This window comes from Saccoglossus kowalevskii, chromosome 10 (genome assembly GCF_978046115.1).
Source record: "Saccoglossus kowalevskii chromosome 10, keSacKowa6.1, whole genome shotgun sequence".
Lineage (NCBI taxonomy): Eukaryota > Metazoa > Hemichordata > Enteropneusta > Harrimaniidae > Saccoglossus > Saccoglossus kowalevskii.
In genome coordinates this window covers 19,967,589-19,989,988 of record NC_140650.1, presented here as the reverse complement: position 1 = coordinate 19,989,988, position 22,400 = coordinate 19,967,589, and the positions used below count along the sequence as shown (strand labels likewise).

General features: G+C 36.0%; 1 protein-coding gene across 1 annotated transcript; it reads left to right on the top strand.

The window, feature by feature from the left end:
• Nucleotides 1–20,658: 20,658 nt before the first annotated feature.
• Nucleotides 20,659–22,329, top strand: LOC146737940 (uncharacterized). The gene is made up of 5 exons (XM_085504745.1): nucleotides 20,659–21,098; nucleotides 21,278–21,318; nucleotides 21,612–21,688; nucleotides 21,931–21,989; nucleotides 22,185–22,329. The coding sequence occupies exons 1-5, from the start codon at nucleotides 20,973–20,975 to the stop codon at nucleotides 22,251–22,253; spliced, it is 372 nt and encodes a 123-aa protein (XP_085360871.1). The 5' UTR covers nucleotides 20,659–20,972; the 3' UTR covers nucleotides 22,254–22,329.
• The last annotated feature ends 71 nt before the right edge of the window (nucleotides 22,330–22,400 follow it).

Sequence of the window (22,400 nt, the reverse complement as noted above, 5' to 3'; positions counted from 1 at the left end):
TTCTTGAAATACCAGTGGAACAGATATATCGATAGAATTATTGAAACAGTTTAATGTGGTTTGGATTGTACTCACCGGAGCAGACATGCTAATTGGAGTAAGCCCACTAACTGTAGAAGACATACTGTCTGGGGTAGACACAGTATCTGGTGTAGAGACAATAGATACGGTAGAGACAATGTCCGGTGTTGTCACTATAGATGTAGGTGGCGGAGTAGGTGCTGGAGTAGACGTACCATCTTCTTCACCCCCTCTGCTATGTAATCTATCACAAACAAATTTAACTTTAACACTGTCAGTTGAATCAGCCATTCCTGTTTCTGTGAGCATTACGACACTAAAATGAAAAATAATATTAGTTATAAGTGCCAAACTAATGTTTCCTAATCATCTCGTTGTCTTTCCAGTATGAATATTATTCGCGATTTCATTTTGTACGATGCTTGGATGTATACCTTACAGTGCCTTCGTCAGTACCATCATCTGCAGCTACCAGTATATATCCATCTACAAATTCATTATTACCTACAGTGACGTCACTAATCATTAACTCCCGAACAAAACCTAACTCATCGGAGCAAGAGAGCGTATAGTTATCTGGATTGTCACCATTGTTCTCCACAGTGAACTTTATGAAAACCGCGCTACCATTAGTGTCCAGATAATCTATAAGACATGAGATATATACATATATAAGTATATGCATTCGTTATCAATGTAACATGTACATTTTCAACTGGTTACATATTTACTCGAGCGTTATACCTTTCCCAATATCCAAGTAGATCGCAAGAGCAATTGTTCTGATAACTAGACATGATACACATCAATTTAAAGGGGTGATTTCTGGCTACAAAGAAATTACGCGTGTGATTAAACAAGGATCGGCCACATGGTATTCTAAAACAAGTTTCAATTCTTTTAAACAAAGCATGTAAACACGTTTACACAGACATGAAAGGGGAATTTATTTCTATGTTGTAAGTAGTCTCCTGGGTATTGGCTTTTGCGCGTTAACAGGAGCAGTTGGCAAGTCATAATGAGTGTGACATTATGTCAATGCACTTATATTGCAATCCACCGTGGATATTCAAACTGACATCCGTAACCAGAACTGCAATAGTTTTAGTTCTATAGAATGTATTTGAATTCACATCCATGCCTTGCACGATCAAACTGAAACCCTATAAAAGCACATAAACTGCGATAATTTATGCAAATGAGTAAGGCTAGTTTTTATTTTAAGAAACTGCAAAACGGATATACGAGATAAACAGGTTATTGAGTATGTGAACCTATGTTGGTGCAGTTTTTTTCCTAGCCTATTGCGAGCCTTTGTCAAGGAACAAGTAAAAATAACCTCGCTTGTTCAATAAATCTGATACTGACGAGCACCCGTGAGATATGCTAATATTTTTTAATAACCGTCACAGACTTGGTACAAAGTACAAAGTTGGTGCATACCTGTTGTGGGAATAAAGTTGATGCAGAGTAAGAATTCGTGTCAACTGCCTCCAGAAACACACGTCGAAGCCGAGTTACATTATGATTTGTTAAATATAGATCACTTACGTTATAAACATATTCCTGTCCAACCATTGTGATGATGATAGTTACATTTTTCCCTCATAAACCAATAAAAGAATAAATTATGTAATCATTGACCGTGATCAGAGGTGTTCAACATGCACAAACAAAGCATGTCAAGGCAACTTATCGTCCTATGGTCGCCTATATTTTAAGATATCTGCCTGCAGCAACAACTGATACCGCCTCTATACATCAATAGTAAAGTCATCAGTACGATGTTACCTAGTATAGTTTATTGCTAGCTCAGTTTTTTTTATCTTACTCTTATTTTAGGAATGTATAGGTAGTTTTCACTTTGAATGGAATATTGACAAAATGCACAAACAAAATATGTCAAGGCAGCTTGTCATTCTATGTTGGCCTTTATTGTAAGACATCTGACTGCCACAACAATTGATACCAATATGCATCAATAGTAAAGTCATCAGTACGATGTTACCTAGTATAGTTTATTGCTAGCTCAGTTCCGCTGTGAGATAATTCCGGACAATCACCTCCAACATAAGCAAAAAGAGCTCCAATCCAGTCTTTATATTCATTAGGATTCTCTGTAACCTGCACAGGACCAAAACCTTAAACACGCAAAATATACATATTACACAAATACATCTCGAACCCAAAAAAGCATTTTTAAATATTGTATAAATGACTGCACTGAAAGAACTCAAACGATAGTTTTCTTGTTCAGGTGGTATGTATTGCTATGTTCAATGATCCCTCCAAAAAGTACCATCACTTTTAAGAATTGTGTATGGAATAGCTATTTCATTGGTCGTAGTATGACTCGCAAACAAAAACAGCACACACTAAAAACAAAACAAAACAACAATACGTTTCTGGTGAAATGGAATTCAATCTAACCCACATAAATATTCGATTCACAAATAGTCATGAAATTCCCTTGATGGAATAAATCGAAAAGTGAAACAAATCCTAAATGCAGTTTTGAAAGTCAAGTTTCCCCGCAAAACACGTGCAAAGTATATGCAGCGACGAGAGTGAAATACCTTCGTGAGCAAAAAAGGTTAAAAAGTTTTTTCCATCGGTTCACAAATTTGAGGTGATTCGCTGTACAATGCTGACAAACTTCAACGTGAAAGCAACCATGAATGTAGGGTAATAGTATATCCATAAGTCAATGCGGTTCGCCAATTTCTTGACCAAGACATCTTACGTTTTTTGGCCTAATTGTACAGTGAACTAAATCAGTGAACTATACTGTTGCTATGATGTAGTCGAGACAGCTAGCCAAAACTCTGGTCCTTGTTGGTTCTTCTAGATCAAAAAGATGACTTCATGTGTATCGTAGATTTTGAGTGATAGAATTAAACTACATATCCTAAGCATACATTTGGTGAAATTGGTCACCAAAAATAAAAGTGACAGTTTGTCCGTCAGTCATGCATAAGTTAGTTGACACGTGAGTCAATGGAATTAAATGTGCACATGATAAAATTGCAAACACGAGACGACGGCCGAACAACAACTAGTCTTTAACCTGATTTTCCTTAATAGTGATACACAGAACATTTTATTTGTGTAGTTGTGACAGTATTTATGAGTCATCATAACAGCACAAAGGAAGAGGTCTTTTAACATCTGTTCAACAGCGCGAAATAATAAAAAGAGACAGTACTTCAATTACTGTCATGAATTGTGCACGCTAGTTAAAAACAGTTGTCGTAATCAACGCATCCATATACGTTCAAATAGTCAAATAAGGATAGTGAACGGACAGGGGGTGTTTGACAGATAGGACAGTAATTGGGGGGAAATAAAACAAAGAGTTACTTTTGCAGCATAAATGAGTTTTGCTCTAGAGGCAATAGTGTTAAAACATAGTTTTCACAGTGCTGTTGTTACAGTAGCAGGGTATGCAATCTCCTAAATATGTTGGTTTGATTTTGTTTAGTGTGTTTTTCCTTAATCATTGAGATTTTTTCATGGTTAATGAAGCCATCATATCGCCAAATCCAAGCTTGCTCTATATATGTTTGGCGGCTAACGTTGTTTCCTCGCTCAAGCAAGTGCAACCACATTGTTGTTGCATTTTCAATTCAATGCGTCATTTACTTTTGGTCGTCTGTACAGCTGTATGCATGGATTTTGTTCAAACTGGGTACAACCACCAAACCTTATGGGACTTCATTTATTTATTATTGTTGACATCCGATTCAAAATGACTGACTAGTGTTTTTTTTAATGAATGTAGTTCCACAGATATATCTCCGACATCCCTAGACTGACCATGTTCAGACTATATCTACATCATTCATCACGTGACGCCATTTTAGTGTTAAAATCAAGCATTTATGATATTCCGGACTGGGTCCTGGTAGATGGATTTCGTTCAAACCTGGTACATAAATTGGACATGTTTTCAAATCTAATTCAAAATGCCCGACTGGTGGCTATTTTGTTTCAATGAATGCTTTTCTGGTGCTATATCACACTTTGACCGTTTATGTTCAAACTTTATATATTTTTCAAACTAGATAACACACAAAGACTATACAATGCGAATAAACGAAACACGATATGTCATTTAGAACTGTGGGAGATCTTGCAATGTAGCATTTGTGCAAAATGTGCCTTTCATTTTTTTTTTATATGAATGTTATTTCTAGCCAAATTGTAATATACAAATATAATATCAGAATTGAGCATTGGATACAGGGTACAATAAATAGTATTACACAATGTTACTCTAAGTGTAGCTGTACACAAATAGGTTCATTTGTATAGTTATATCACCTGGGTCACTGAATGGAACAAGTACATATTCTGCAGGTTCATTCACAGTCCCAACTCGTTCATGTATAATTTCATAACATCCGTCCATGGCAATGCTCAAAGACACTTTGCTCTTCATCCTCAGATTGAATAAATTCAGAAAGGTGGTGTTGTCAGTGTGATACCGAAGCCCATATTCTTGAAAAAAAAAACATGAAATATAAAATAATATGAATGTCAAGTGTTGAGTATCTGGCGCACAAGCTGTTTAAATGTGTATATATACTGGTGAAGGCCACTGATCATCAGGTTCATGCAGCATGTGATCTGATTGAATTAAAGATCTCTATGGCCTCACTGTTTGGTCAACACCGTCCATTTCTTTCTCCAGTTGTGTTGAAAAAAGCTCTGGAGAAGCTGTAAACGCCTTTGTAACTACCATTTCTTAGTCGACCATGGTAACTTAGTCATAGTCAGTCTACATCTACTTGAATAACGATGATGTGATGTTGAAAGACTATAGTACACATAAAATACATCGTGCATTATGAGATGTGTTATAACAATTTATTTTTTTATCTCTTTGATTAAATATAAATTAGTGAGAATTTTTAGTAATTGGTTGGATTTACTTAAGCGTGCATTGCGTATCTGTGTGCATAGTAAATGTTTATATAATTTATTTGAATTTGTGTTTTGCATCTGTTTATATGAACTGGTCTATTTAATAATCTCTGGTAAAACTCATTTTTACTATGCGAGTCACCCATGAATATTGAAGTTATGCTATGTTCTTGGTCATGCTGTAACCATAACCCACGTGATATAGTGAAAGTACATTTTGGCGTTTGTTGAAACCTCTTTACAATGATGTGTCTCAGATCAGTAAATGAGTATGATATAGAACAAATTCAAGTTAAAAGAATAATGTACGCCACAATCCTTACCTGGAGCCAAAAAAAAGTTCTCCGTTGCCATGATTGCTACTGCTGTAGCATTTTGATGAAGATAGTAGTGAGGTGACAAAAAGAAGTCTTGAGATTCTTTGTTAATTCCACCAGTTGGATTTTTATATGTAAAATAATCATATTTACCGCCATAGGAACACTTCCCATTTACTGGTAAAATAATAAAAGATTAAATTAAATAAAGTAAGAAGACAAGACCTGCCTCCTCATAAACTGTTTTACAAGACTAACCGAATCGAAATTACGCAACTATAAGCAATAATAAAAAAATATGTTACATATTTATCTTTTAGAAAATTGTATTTTTTAAATAATATGACAAAGCCATATTATTTTCCATTATTTTCACAAAGCTTTCCATTCTGGACAAGTCATTAATTTTTATTTTAAAATACTTTAAGACATCTTTTCTCTCTACTTCATAGAAATTGCAATCTAAGATGAAATGCATTTCATCTTCAATTTGATTTGAATTGCATTTTTTGCACGTTCTTTCATTTTCTGGGGTTTTTTGTTTACTCTTCCTTCCCAATTCAATTTCAAGGTTGTGGTCACTGAGCCTAAACTTTGCTAAAACTCTACGTTGGCTGAAGTTTTTCATTTCATTTAGATAGTTTTCTAATTCAAATTTTTGTTTAAATATACTATATGTTCTAAGTTTGTTCCCCTCTTTTTTATTTAATTGTTTTCTCCATGATTGAATAAATTCATTTGTTTTTACATCATTGGTTAGTTGATTAATATTGTTGATCTTGTTAGTTTCTTTTATTTTAGACAAGTTTTTTTCTCCAAAAATTGTTTTTATTTGAGTAATCCAGATAGAATTATTTTGTATTTCCTTTAATGCATATTATAATATGTGATTTTCAGGAAGCAAATTTATTCTGTACCAGTATTTAACCTTTGAAACCATTGCATTTATTCTTACTGGTAATCTACCTAGTTCACCCCCTTATACCAACTGATGGTGTAAATTTACTAACACCAAGAATAAAACGATAATAATTACTACAAACTTGCTCTAGGTTATTTGTGTCATTTGTTAGTTCACCTGCCCAAATTTCTGACCCATACATTAGAATGGGTGTAAACAACTGATCAAATAATTTTAAACACAATGAAGATGAAATCATTTTATGACTAAGTATAGTTTGTCTAATGGCAAATAATGTCTTCATTGCTTAATTTTTTAGCATATAATGGTTTGTTTTAAATTTTCCATTCGGAGTGAATATCATACCCAAATAACAGAACTCCTTGACTGGTGTTATGTTTTTACCATCTATAATAACAGTTTAGTTTGTCAGTACTCTGTTACTTGTGTTGAATATCATCACTTTGGTTTTCTTAATAACATTCACATTAAGATTCCAGGTTTTACAATCGTCTGCTAATTTATTCAGACAATTTTGTAAACCCTCTGAAGTCTGTGAAAACAAAACAAGATCGTCTGCATATAAAATAGAGTTTAAGGGTTTATCAACAATCATGATTGGTGTATCACCACTTTTACCCAAATGACCTGGAAGATCATTGATGAATATGTTAAAAAGGGTGGGTGAGATATTACAACCCTGTTTCACACCACATGTGGACTGAAAACCCCCTGTTAAACCATTTGACATCTTGGCCTTGTAGTTTATGTTATTGTACATGGATTTAATGATTTCATAGAAATGACCATTAATTCCTAAATTTTGTAATTTTAGAAATAATGCTTTCCTCCAGACGCTGTCGAAAGCTTTTCTAAAATATGAGTACATGCGTTTTGGTTTATCATAATTTTTTCCTTGACTGCTTTACAATGTTTTATCTATAGCTGTTTTAAGTAAAAAATAGTGCAACGGCGTGGGATTGGAATGTAGGAACGTGAAGTCGCTATCATAAAACGTCCCTGAAATCAAAATCGGTATTTCCACACCCCGTATGCAAATGTTGTCTGAGAGCAAACAAAGTAGTCCTTTCAAAAGTAGCGTTTTTCGAAACATAGCAGAAATAAACAATATTTAGAAGTACGATATTTTACCCTTGGGTACATAAATATACTTGAACAACTGTAATGGTACTTCTAGGCAGTCACTTATTTTGACTAAAACTAATTTGCGTATAACCCATGCAATAATGTTTTCGGTATTTTCACGGTAAATATGCAAATCAACATGGTATTGGCGATCCGCTCCACTAGGATTGCCCTTAAAATCACTTCTATGTGTGTGTGATTTCCAGTGTTTTCACGTATTAATTCTTCTGTGATTTGTTTGGCTTGGCTGATTTCGCTCAAACTTAGCAGGTAGGTCACCCCTTCACCCTAGTTATTAGGAAAAATCTGGGGAAAAAATGTTGCCCACTGTTGCCATAAAAACTGTTTTTGGATAGCTACGCGCTAAATGTATCTCCTCCTACAAATTTAGTATAAAACACATCAGACAGCTTGAATGCGGGCACAAAAGTTACTATTTGAATTTTTTATATCTTTTTTCATTGATGAGAAATTTGACCCCAAAGTTAGGGTAACTGTTCACCGGGAATGGCTTTTTAACTCTTCTGTGATTTTTTAGGCTGGGCTGATTTGGTTCAAACTTGGCAGGCAAGTCACACCTTCACTCTAGTTAGGTTGTAAAATCTGAAAACAAGTTCTGGCTACCGTTTTCATGGCAACAGCCAAAAACTGGTTGTTTGAATACCTTCACGCCAAATGTATCACACCCTACATTTCTATGATTAAAAAGCACGGACGTAGCTCATTCTACTCACTTTAAGTGTGGGCAACAATTTACTGTTTTTTATGTCTATCTTCATTACCGAGAAAATTGACCCCAACGTTGGGGTAACTTCACCAGCAAGGGCTTTTAACTCCTCTGATATTTTTTATGGCTTAGCTAATTTTGTTCATACTTGGTAGGCAGGTAGTTCATGGCCACTGCTACCATGGCAACAGACAAAAACTGTTTTTTTAATACGTTCGCCCCAAATTTATTACCTCCAACCAATCTTGTAATAACAGTGTTCAAATGGTCATGCATTTTGTTTTGGCTACGTTGCACACCGGTAAGAGATCACCGGCGCCGACATTGTTACACTGTATCAACGTAATCACAACACAACTTTGAACTTTGAATGGAATGTAAATGCTGCCTCCCATCTAGAAAATACTATCGCAAAACGGTTGGCAATAATACATTTAACGGCAGAATACGTCCTAGCAATAAAATAAAGTGACTTTTGAAGACTTTTTTTTGCGAACTTCGTATACGGTGCCCGGTTTTAGTTATAAACCGACGTTAGCTTCACGTTCATGTCCTACCATGACAACATCCGAAAACAAATTGCTTGTTTTTGAGCGGAGCAGATCGACAACCAGCCTACCGGCTTGTTTTCATTGGCAATCGAGCTATTTTTATTTTGTAAAATTTTCGTCTGCTATATTTATCCAGTTCAAAACGTTCAGCAAACTGTTGGCATATTAGGTGTACATTACATGGAATACTACGATTGACATAACTTGATGTATGTTGACTGAGTTTTATCAAACCCTCTTGGAAGATCCACCCGCAGTAAAATTAGCGATTGCCATGAAGAGCAACCATCAACATCAAAGTACCAGGGGTTTTTTGCTGGCGAATTTGCGGCGTTACCTAGTTCCAAATAAAGATTACCAACGCCAAATAAGCAACATTTAAACCCGTAATCAAGATTCATTCAATCCTCCGTGGCGGCTAACAAGCAACATCACAAGCGAAGTTGTGGCGTGCAGCTCAACGACGACGCGGTCGACGAAAGTCAACCTGTCAGTGGAGTACCGAAGTTGAACGGCATGTTTGCCAAGGCACAATTCTGTGGAGGAACTTTTAACTTCAACATAAATTTAAACTACCTATGATTGATTCGAAACGTTCCATCGAGATCGGACGGCGGCCTATCTGCACCCTTCACTATTGTATTCAAACGAATCACGTGGTGTGTCGTTCTCCTTCAAACCCGGGATTCAATCAATAGGGGAGTTTCAGTAAAAGAAAAAACATCGCAAATCATGCAAATTCAACATTTTCAAACCAGTATACTAAAACAGAAATGCTCAGAGATGCAAAAGAAGGATATATATTACTTTTCAGTATACACATCTCTGTTGATACTATCCCTCACATATTCTACTCCCAATTATTCCTGCGTAAAATTGAATAGCCTCTTTCCATGTTGACATTTTGAGTAAAATCACGTGACAGGCTGTTAAAATTGGCTGTTACATACTCTTCCGCCAGTCTGGAAAAATGTTTAATTAGCTTTCATTCAAGCAACAATGCAGATTTCCCAGTGGGAGTGAAACAGTTCGACTCTACCATTAAAAAATAGGGGTGTTTTCAGCAAAAAGCGAATAACCCTGGAGTGCACAAAACACACTTAATTTCGCAACAAATTTTGCATTAGTTACAGTAGCAGAATACAACAGAAATATCAGACGTTACATGAAAACACTATATATTGTATTTCGGCCCGAACCCTCTCTATTGTAATTCCAGGAATTACCCCCATAAGTGCATCCATTTTCCACCTTGGTATCACCCAGCCCTGCAAACAAACTCTTAATACCACGCTGAAGCGTTTGGTAATAAGACAGTAGCCTAAGGTTGTAACCCAAGTAAAAAAACGTTCGTTGAAATATTGATATTCATTAAGCTTTTGGAATGACGTGTGTTAAGCGTCCGTAGGGGTTTTTAACGCCATAGGGGCCTACATTACAGTATATTTCGAAGTTTTCATTAGTTTTTCGTAATTATTTTGCATGTAATGAACGTATTACACAATTTTGTAGAAAATTTATACATATTCTACCAAAAGTGAGATAGTATACCAATTGTTTTAATATTTTTCTTCTCAAACAGTATTGGTGCAATTATCCATACATTTACGCCGAATTACGAGTTTTCAGTTACCTAGGGCGCACATACAAGGTCGCCATTTTTTTTTATTTTCTCAGAACGCGAAACCTGCAGACCGGATTTCAGATCGGCATACGATAAAATAGGTGTACAGAGAGGTGACATAAAGCAAAACAGTACAGGTGAGTTATTCATAATTAGTGGAAATTCCAGCATATGAAAAACGGGCAAGTGAATCAGTCTGATTGTCTGACCGACGGATCTATTCGCTGGAACGGCAGTGTCCCGGGCGCACTGTACAGTACAGGCCAAGTGGTACGGGCTGTGTCAAGCAATATTCGAGCCCACGAAATATTCCGTGTTCATTGTATTACTTTGTAGTATGTTATTAGTTTGATTCATGTCGACCTGAACAGCGCAATGTACTTTGATTACTGTCGACTCACTGACAGTACCCGTTTACAACTGAAAAAAAATCCGTCAAGATATCGGGCAACACAACATCTTGCGCTAAACTATCCGACTGTTCGCTACCATTTTGAAACAAAACTGAGAGATCCTGGAAAACCAGTGAGAAGGGATTTGCTTTACTCTAATGTACTCTTATGTTAACTCCTTATTCCACACACACAAAATGACCCAAAATTCATTTTTGGGTAGTTTATAATTGGTTCCTTTGACAGAAACATCCCATCATATCTGAAAAATATGTTCGTTGACCTATGTTGAAAAAAATCATATGTAGTCTCGGGGGGGGGCAACATATGGTTGTCGCAAAATATTGGAAATTCTGTCGGTAGCTGGTAAATTGGAAAACTGGTAGCCCATAATAATTTTTAGTAGCCAACATTTGTGGTTCAAGTCATAAACAGATGTGACTGTCAATACTCATTTCATGAATGATATCCAGTTTGTTGTTCCATACTTTGTTTTGATGATAAATTCTAGTTTTATAAATTTCTAGTAGTCCTATTGGGCTACTAATGTTCAACAATGGTGGCCCCTGGAGAAGAACTGGTAGCCTATGTGCCTTAGACTACTGTTAATTTTTAGCCTTGAAAATTATATGTAGTATTGGTAGTCAAGTAAAATAAATGTAGTGGCCACCTGGCTACCAAGAAAATATTTGTTGTGGCCAGTCTGAAAATGTGATTGCCACAGCTACTTAGAGGGCTGCTTTAGAGTTCTCAAATCACTAATGAACCAATCACATTCATAGTGGAGGGTTTAAATAGCAAGTATTGACCAACTATTTTTCCTGCTTTTTTTCTCAAGTAAACCTTGTTTATATATTTTTTTTTATTGCATGCCTTTTAGGGAGGGGGGTATCCTTTAAAACAATACATTTGTCAGAGAATTGGCCAGAATGTTGAGTTCAAGCATAAAATATGTATAAATGTTAGTAACAAGTGTAAATGTGTACCTCCCTAAAATGTGAAATATCCCTATTCTAAAACACAGGCTCCAGGTTGTGAGTCATTATAGGCTTGTAATAAGGAGAGGTACCTATAGCTCTGTCACATGTTTGCTGAAATTATTGGTTCATTTGATTTTCTAATTGTTTACTAATTTGTTTTATTCCCTTAGGTTTCAGCATGCCTAATTTAGGCTCTGTGATCTCTCCAACACGTGAAAAGTACAAGGTCATGCTTGATATTTTGTCTAAGCAAAAAGTCTTGACAGACTTACCAAAGGGGCCAATCAGAAGGAGTGTTTACAAAACACTTCACAAAGCTGACCATGGCTACACTGTTGATAATACAATTTATCCTTTGACTGGGAAAACAACTGAACTGATTTTATTTAATGGTAGAATTTTGGTGCCAAAGGAAGATGTGTCCAAAGTAGTTATGTACTACTATACTACAATGAAAGGGTCAGGTGCACGTGCAATTCACTATAGACTCAATTCAGTGTTTGCAGGGATCAGTGAAAAGGTAGTCCAAGTGGAGTTGAACAAAAGTAAAACACATGGTAGAGAAAAGCCCATATTTGATGGGAAGGCACCCTTAGTACCTGTGACAGCACAGTCTGTAATGGATATTCATCAGATAGATCTCATAGATATGTCCAAACATCCATGTGAACGGAATGGCATTACATACCGCTACATTCTAACTTTGGAGGACATATTTTCAAGGTTTATATTTTTGCGCGTGCTTTGTCCAACAAAGAACCAACTACAGTTGCTGAAGTTCTACTTCCCATTTACAATTCCTATGGTCCCCCCAGAATACTTCAATGTGATCAGGGCAATGAGTTTAAAGGCGATCTCCCTATACTGTGTAGCAGTTTCAATATACGGATGATCAGAAGTCGAAGTAGACATCCTCAATCTCAGGGGAAGGTATGTATTATATGGGTGTGCATGCATGCATGTGTGTGTGTATGTATGTATGTGATGATTGGTGGTGGGGGTTTATCGGTGTCAATCCAGGCTGTTTCTGTGTAATTTTCAGTTAAACATTGAATTGTTGGTTGTTGTCGGGTAGTGCATTTTTGAATTTCATGTAAATAAACAATTCAACTAGCATTTTTCTTCTTTAAATTTATAAATTGCTTGTTGAACAGTGGTTGGTACAATCCAGTATAAAATTATTGATTGCAAATTTCTAATCATTCTTTGATGTATACTACTTTTAGGTTGAGCGTTCCCATCGAACCATTAAATCTCGACTAAGATTTGATGAATTTAGTAAGCTATCTGAAACAAAAGGTATAGAATGGGTGGACAGTGTTCCAGCATGTGAACAGCTGTACAACAATACATATCACCAAGCTATAAGTAAGTGATTGGTATTTGAACTTGTGTTATTTGTTCCCACTCATACCATGGTGCACGTATAGGAACACATGTTTATTAATTCTCATACATGATTTTGTACAAAGACCTGATGGTTTACAATACATAATGATATGAACATGAGTAATTTATAATTTGTTTAGATTTAAATGATAACTGGCCATCTCCCCTTCCAAAGCTGAAGTTGAACATGTTTGTTTGTCGACTTTGTCAAGCGGAGCTAATCAAATTACTGATTGTTCACGTCAACTTTTTACTTTTTCGACTTCTTCTTGAAAACCGCAAGTCTGATTGTTTTGGTACTTGGTGTATATTAACCTTGGGTAGACCTCTTTTAGATTTGTTCATTTCGTGATGATATCTTCAATTCTCTTGATTGTCTATCAATTGATGGGGTCTTCAATTGGTTCATGTTCATATGCTTGAACCTGTGTAACGCTGTTCACAGCTTTAAATTTTGATTGTTATTATAAATATCCCCTACATCAAATTCATGCCTTCAATTCACTCTGCATACAGGTCATCTTTTTTATACTGTGGTACAGATTTCTTGTGAAATGTGCATAACTAACAGCGGAGCTATCTCAGCCAAGAGGCTGCTTGTTATTTATATAATGCATATTAAACTGAATCGCCCTTGAATGTGTTCTGCCTGTGTTCTAAATGGTACATGTTGTGTTGAGTATATAAAAACATCCTGTAACATGTCTTTCTGTCACTTTTTCAGAGATGTCACCATTTGAAGCATTTTTTGCTAGACAAAATAATAAATTTTCAAGGCAACCTGATATTCCAAATGAGAAGGTAGGTTGTGTGCAATGGAGTGTTATGCTAATTTATCAGATTTTGATACAGTTAATTGTAATTTCAAGTGAAATTGAAGCTCTAATATTATTACTGTAATATCTCCCTTGAATATCTTTCCTTGACTTAAATGTTTGATTTAATTTTGTCCAAATTTGAATTCTGTTTCAATTGCAAGCAAATTTTCCCGAAATTGATATTTGCAAATTCTTGTGATAACATAATTCAGAAGGGTTTCAAATTTAATTTGCAGGTTCTTAGGGGGATCTCTCTCCTCTCTCAGATTTGTTCATGTATCGTTGTGTGTGGGTGTGGTCATATTTGCAGGGCTTGAACTTCACGGAGGCCATTGCCTAGATGCCCCACCTGATTGCCTTGGTGCCCTTTGAAATTTGAAAATTTTCGCCATACAATTTCAATGAGACCAAAGTACTGCTATAATGTTTGGCCTTGAAAATGGGTGCCCTCACACTTATAAAGTTCAAGCCCTGTGCCGGTATTTGTTTGTAAACAGCTGGTGTGTGTGTGGGGGGGGGGGGGGTTACTTGTTTTACTTGTACTGATTGATTGAAAACCCAGTTGGAATTCATAGGGAAGAGTGGAGTTTTCCAGGCCTGGATCCTATGGGGAGAATTCACCTTCAAAAATGTTGTCAGAATGGATATCAGTGGCAGATGTGGTACGTGGTAAAGCTCTTCAATCAAACAAAAATGAATCTGACAAAATGGTTCAGAGAGAAATGTCAAAGCATGCTATATCAATGTATGACATCAATGATAATGTGTTGGTGAAAGTTAAGCCAAAAACTAAATTGTCAGGAAAGTACAAGACACATGTAGTGAAGGGAAAAGTAGTTGATTTTAATGATGACACATCCATGTACAAAATTGAGTTACAAACAGGAAACACCAAGTAGTTTTCAGTCTCAGAACTGACCAGTATGTGTAGGGCGAAAGAGAAAGAAAACAGGTCTAAAGGTAGACAATTTATGGATTTTAAAATGTTAACAAGTTATTAAAGTTCATTTTAATTTAATGTATTTAATATACTTGATCAATGAAGACACTGGAACATACTGTAACAAAACAGGGAGGATCTGGGTGATATCTACAAGAAATAAATCACACCAAACTGCTTGTTATTATTGCTTTGTGCAATACTGGGTTTTAAGCAGCACCACAGTTTCTACTCGGGTGTATACAATTTTTGGCATGTTGCCTGACATTTTGAGTGGCCGAGTGAATGCTCATGAATTTCGGATATCTGCGAAGGTTTCACCCAGGTCCAGGCTCCTTAAAAAGTAAAGACTTTGCTTTGACTAAATGGCATACAACTGTCTATTATGGGCAACTTATACTAGTATACTACCAGAACTCAAGACCAAAGCCAATTAAATCACCTAAGAACAGCCAATAGTAATATCAGTATGTTATTCCAAAGATAAAGTCTGCTAAGATCCAAGGTTAACGCTCTTTTAGCCAATATATATTTTGTGTTATCCTACCGACACCATAAAAAAACATTTTTGAGGCATTTTTGTCTGATACCTTAAAATACCATAGCCATTTTTGCACATTGTCCCTTTTGGTTTTACATTTCCTGAACATTAGAATATGGAATATTCTTACAATTTCTTGTATGCATAATATCTAATATGATGTCTTTTATGTATTATACTACTTTTATGAAATACACAAAAGGTATTTTTCTAGTCATCACTAAAAAATCACACATGGCTTTTTATGGATTGGGCCATATTGCTGTTGGTATGGATTTATGGTTTATTATGGTATCAGCTGTTATGGACATTATGGCCTTTTATGATAAAATTAGTTACACTTAGATTGAATATGGTATTTTATGTCATTTTATATGATACTTGATTGTGTAATGGTATATTATGGCTTCAAATTTTAAATTTTATGGTAATATATGGTGTCAGAGTTCACTAAACCATGTGTTACTATAGCATCAGGATTTCATTAAAATTTGATACACAGGTGCAAATCCGTTTAGACTATAGACATATTTTTGTTTCTAGCTGTCCAGACGTTTTTGTTTATCATATTCATACTTAGTTTTTCTTTAGCCAAGTTGTCAAACTGTAGAAATGTTCATTTCTTTTGATAAGCAAATTCTTCTAGTGCCACTAGTCTATAAACAAATGAAGATCATTAACATTTTAAATGACAGCTGTTTTAGCCCATAAAAAAGTTACTACACAGGCAGTACATGTAAATGCTAAATCTGTTGACAACATTTTGAGTTTCAAAATAAATTCTGAGTTTAACAGAATTTTATTGTCTCATTTAGGTAATTATATTCTCCCAAATGTCTAGATAAACCTGAAGCCATATTTTACCATAACATGGTATTTTATGGACCAAAGATTTCCTTTCCCAAGCCATAAAAACCCATATTGTCTGGCTGAATACTTATTCCTTCTGAAACCATAAAGTACCATATCTTTAATTATTACTGTAGCCATATAATGCCATAAGATAAATGCCTTACGTACTGCACAATCTGAACGCATAAAATACCATATAATTGATTTTAGACTGGAAACACCCCAAGCCATACAAAACCATATTTTGGGGGGTAGCATTTTTTTGGACCCCCCAGAATTCAAATTCTCTAGTAGCATAGTTACTTGATAAACCATGACTTACTCTTTTAGACAAGGTCACTTTTCTCTCTGGTTTCATGATTTATTAACAAAATTCACAGCTGTCATGTTATCTTAATTAGCATATTTTTGTAACCCTACTCTAATCGTACAATTTAATTTATGTGTCTGAATTTCATGAAATGAGGAGACAATAATCTATTCTAAATGGAAAACCAAGTTTAGTGTCAATTTGATTAATTAAAATGCAGTAATTGAAAATTGAAATTGGGTGAAATTACACAAAAAGTCTTGGCTAGTTAGTGTGAAAAGTATGCTGACAGAATAGGTGTCCATTTTTCAAATGGTATTTTATGGCGTCGGTAGGAAGAGGGTTAAAAGCTGTAACCTTTTTTTCTTGTTTTTGTTGTCTGATTTTATTTCTATGTACCAATTATTTTAAGTTGTGACATTCATGTACTAAGATATCTGTGCAACAGTAAGGGCCAAATATTGTCTATGTTGCTGCTTTTTGCATTTTGTTTGTTTACTCAGAACTAACATTTAGTAGTTGATATTATTGTTGTTCTTATATTATCTAATCAATTTTAAGAAGTTTCTTATGAATATGCATGCGTTATTATTTAATCAAAAACAGCATGCATATACAATTCTCATGAAGAAGACATCTAATGATTGTCATTATGTCTCTACTTTTTGAGCAGATCCAGTTCGATGTAAATGCAAGAAAGCATGTATGAAGATTGCAAGTAGAAAGTGTACTTATAGTATAAATAAAGTTTGTTGTAAGAGAACTGTTAAAGATGGCCCATGTAGCATCAAGCAGCATAATCATGCTAAACAGATCTGGTAAGCCGTATAATTTTTGTTTTCAGAAACAAAATTACATATGTAACCCCCCCCCCCCCCCCAATGTTCACGCTGTAATCAATTACCTTCAATTATTTTGAAATTTAGTTGGGTACCTTCAGGCAAAAAATAATTAGACAGAAAAAATAGTGTAACATTTTATTTTTTCTATTGATGATTTAATCATACACATTTAAAATAAAAACATAGTGGATAGTGAATAATGCATATTCACTACGTTCAATTACCCACCATAGACTCTGGTCAGTCAAAATGACTATTTTGAACTGTAGGCATTAATCAGCAATTCTGCCAGTAACGGAGAGATAGATCAGGGGAAGCCCCATGACCCCAAGATTCTTTTACCCTTACGTCACGAACTCACATGACCGAGGCCACATGGCAGCACCATAGACGGCCGTACAATCACTCTTTCATCTCCGCCTCGTCGGGAAAGATTCTGAGCGGCTCTGCCTGGCTCATTTGCTTTTTCCTGTCCGGGTTTCTAGCGTGGGTCATTGCCGCAGCCGCGGCATCCGACATTCTAGCTGGTAGGATATGTTTTTCTTGTCTTTTTACCCTCATGTCGTTTTCCCCTTTGTGTGTTATGCTTTTCCAAAACAAAGAAATTAAAACCCGGTGCCACCACGTAGCCACTTGTTGGTTTCATGGCGGCACCTTTGACAACTGTATTTCATTTCCCTCATGCATGTCGTCTTTTATTTACAATGTATTTAGAAATGGATAGATGCACTGGCAACGCCAGAAGCTCGCCGCCGGTATTGTACCCTCAGTTTTTTGAGGCGGACCTGCAACCATTGTACATGGAACTTGCAAGACTGGAACCCACATGCTAAATGCTACCGATGTATTACCTGCGTTCGGGGTTCGGGTGTCTGCCCAGAGAATATTTGCAATCACTGGGGTTCTGAAGCCTGGGATTCTTTCCAGCGGTTTGTAAAAATTGCCAAGACTGACCGCGTTGCTCGCAAAAAGATCGCTCGGCAAGTGGAACCGGCATAGGTATGTGTGTGTTGTGCGTTGGCATGAGGAGAAGTCCTCGCGCTTGGCTACCGGTACTCGTACTGGGATACCAAGCAAAAGGTCTGATGGTGGAGGAACCAACGTATTTCGTTTTCCTCCCGCTGATCAGAGTGCATCTGCACAGTCAGATTTTTCAGGCAGTGGGTTACCCGACTTTACCGGCAACAGCGAGGCTGCGCCCCTAGAGGTTTTTTCCTTCTATGGGGCCCTGCACATCTCCCCTGGTCCAGCTGAGCGTGCAGACAGTGTTGAGGGGCGGTCATTGGTCAGCCGCAGAGGAGGTAACGCCAAAAGCCTGGGGTAATCTTTTGCATAACCCCTTTCGCTGGACCAAACGCTACCCTATCGGGGCAATTTCGGATTCGGACCCCAATTCGTGGGACGAAACCAGAAGCCCCGATCGGACCCCAAGTCTCCTTCCCCAGACCCCGGTACCACAAATTTCTGTTTTGCTAACCGGGTAAAGGGGGACGGCTGCGTTCCATTGTCATTCTCATTGACCCAGTCTGAGACTATCCAACACGCCCTGAGGGCAGAGTTGCGACCCATCAATTTCTTAGAATTCGTGGCCGCCACACTGGAGTACTTTCTTGTGCGCGCCCAGGACTCTGACACCTCAGACGCAGAACGCACCTGCCTCCTAGACCAGGCGACACAGTTAATGGTAGGCCACCGCACGGCTATGTGCGATATCCTCCATTGTCATATGGCTCTCTTGGCCGGGGCTACTACTGTGCAGCGAGACACGGTTTTAGACGCGTGTGCTTTCGGCGGCGAACTGAGTCAGGGAGTACGCCATAGCATCAGTTACGCAGAATGGACATCGCCCACTCTCTTTGATGGGGAGATAGCGGGTGCAGTCGCCGAGCTTCGGGGTGTAACAAACCAAATGGTCCAAGGGGCTTATTTCTGTGTTTTGTTGGCCTCATTAAGGACAAATGCTGACAGCTGAATCCCAATAAATGCTTTTTTTATCTGTAGCTGTACATTTTGTAGCTCCATATGCATGTTCATGCATTTATTTCTATTATGAATTCAAATTTATGAGTGAAAATTTCAATCATTTGAACGTGTCAAATAATTTCATGGATTTTGCAAGGAAACAGGGCAACCCATGTGTGGTGAAATTAAATAATTAAAGATTTGGTTCATGGTACATGGCCCACCTCTCCATTAGTTGTTTAATCCTGACACAGACAAAACCATATTCCTGTGGTGAAATATAAATTTAAAAGAATAGGTCTCAATAATTTTTCAGGATTACACACACAGCTAAGAAAGATTCAAAGAAAACAGTTCAAAGTTCAAAGAAAACAGTAACCACAAAATGTACAGATGGTGATAAGAGTGACAAATTCAAAACAAAAAGTGATGATACTGGTACGTGTTATAGAAATCAACCTATTGTTATGCATAGAACACCTTTATGAATAGTAATGAAATGACACATCTACAGTTTAGGAGTAATCACCAGCACCACAAAAATCAAAAACGGGGACTATTTATTTGGGGTCCATCTATAGCCATTTCTCGGACATGTTTTGACTGATCTCATTCAAACTTGACTCATGGAAAATGTATGATGTCTTACATGCAAATGCATTCATGTCAATTTTTTTTGTCGTTCCGTAAAATACGGCAGACTAAGCCCAGTGTGATTGCTATTTTTAACGTCACTATATTCCAATATCATTTAGTGACTGCTCCTTATTTTGTTTCATATTCTGCAGCTGCCTACCTTCATGAACTTTCTGAGGCATTAAAAAGCATTGAAACACATGAAGAAAGATTGATGCAGAGAGTAAGATCAGAAGGTTTATTTGTCCGAAACTCTGTGATTGGTGATGGAAACTGTTTTTTCCGAGCAGTACAGGATCAGTTAGAAAGATTCCCATTCCATCCAATTCTTAATCATGCAGGAATAAGAAAGAAAGTTGTTAATTATTTGAAAGGACATCCTACAACAGTAAGTCAAAGTGATTCACATTAGGCCATTGAATTGTTAATACTTTCTTTTTGTGGCAGGTATCTTTATCATTAGCTCAGTGAATTGTAGGTTGAGCCACTACCTAGTTTATTTGATTCAGTAAATCGGAACATAAGCAGTTCTCTGATATTTATTCATTTGGTTGCAATATCTTCAATATTTTTGACATTTTTGGTCAAAATTGATATTTTTGTAATACAAGCCACAAGTGATATGCTGAAAATTCCTATTAAGATAATCACTTCTGCCTCACCAGAATCCGATGCTTATGATATCATATTCAGTCCACATGATTCTATTGAGAATACCACGCTCTTGTTAGGACACCTTAGCGAAAATCATTATATGAGTTTAGAGATTTCAGGTACAGTGTTGCTTGTATTTGCTTAGTTTTTGTACATAACTTACATCATGTTTAGCAACAACAACTGAATTGTTGTCATACAATTGTCTATTCATGTGTTGCTAGTCATTTATAACATCCTTTGACAGATTTTGTTCAAAGTTTGTTTTGTGTTATGTTAATTGGTAGTTAGATGCATGTCAAAGTTGTGCAAGATTCAATCCAGAATAACTAATTGGTGGAATTTACATTTGCTGCTTAAATCACACTAGAGGATACCATTTCAAACCAGAAAAAAATGATAATAAAAACAAAATCTCATCATAAATTGTTTTCAACCACAAAATGTGTTGCTTCATCATGTTCATGCTTTTAGTTGCATTCTTTGAATTTAACACACCATTTTCATTTATTGTCTTAGAACCATCATTGAAACGGACTACATATGATTTGAGAAACTTCCCACCGAAGGTAAATGCTCTCATAAATCGGCCTGTCTGTTTTTTTTCTTTCACGTGCATGTTAATCGCAGATAACCATTTGAAATAATCAAAACTGGAACCATTTTCAGGTAATTGCTGCTTATTTTTCAACTATATACTATATATTCACTGGAATTCTTTTAATAATCTTTCCTTTATTTACTGTAGAAACGGTTCTCTAAAAGCTGGTTAACTGTTGATCCTAAAAGGTATATGGAATTATAATGGAATATGCACTTGAAACTTGCTTGAGTGGGAGATCAACATTGCAATTTATTCATTTGCATAGGGCATTTCATGATGTTGTACTCACTATGCATTGTATGTTTAATGTTTTAAAGGCCAGATGTATTTTGAAAGAAGCATTAATAATATTGGTTGTTTGAAATAAACTAGTTTAACAAATGTAATAGTTTTTGTGACATGAGTTATGATTGCAAAATTATGGAATATCTTGGGTCTAAACAACAACAACAATAATAACAATTTGTTTATTATTCAGGAGTTCCGTTAATAGTGGTCTTGATGCAGCAGGTGGCTTATCATCAAAGAATAGTCACAAAAGTGCATTGACAATAGGTATGTAACCATCGAATGTTTTAACTAAATTTGAAAATTTCACTCTCTGTTTAAATATGCAATATTTGAAATGAATCTAATTTGATCAATCATCAGAACACCATGACAGTGTGTATTTGCGAATTTTGACTTTAATTTTACAAATGGTTAGATCACATGATATGTTCTCTAGTCACGACTAATTACCGAGATTTGTATGAAATAACACTCATTCTCAAGTTTTAAACTGAATACTTTTTCAGAACATAGTAAAATTGAGAGTTGTGAGGATATCATTGACAATAAGCAGTTAAATTCTGATGTAAGTATTTTATTTTGAGTGGTGTTATTACTACTGCAGTATATATTTTCATGTGAGCATTTAATGTTAGTCAATAAGTGAAATGTTTCTTGTCATATAATATAATTTATAATACAGCTGCTGCTTTGTTTTATCGGATTAGGGTTGAAAACTATCAAATAAAAAAGGTTTAATTGATTTTTACTTTTATTATAGAAAATGAACATGTACTGCCAATTGCTGCACACACATGCTTGTAGTAAGGCGAGTATAAAAAATATGTGAAATAGTACTTTCAACTACCGGTAGGCATTTCTAATGATTGTACACTGGTAGTTGGTTAAACAGGAAATCAGTTACATAATCCCAATATATGTTGATTTTTATATGATATCTGATTTATAGAGTTAGATTTGTTTGGCGTTTATATAT

Bases quoted from the DNA above. Each gene is read 5' to 3' on its own strand.
- LOC146737940 (XM_085504745.1), top strand. From the start codon at position 20,973: ATGTGTTGCTTCATCATGTTCATGCTTTTAGTTGCATTCTTTGAATTT. The intron at 21,099-21,277 runs GTAAATGCTCTC...TATTTACTGTAG, and splicing joins TGAGAAACTTCCCACCGAAG to AAACGGTTCTCTAAAAGCTG. The intron at 21,319-21,611 runs GTATATGGAATT...TTTATTATTCAG, and splicing joins TTAACTGTTGATCCTAAAAG to GAGTTCCGTTAATAGTGGTC.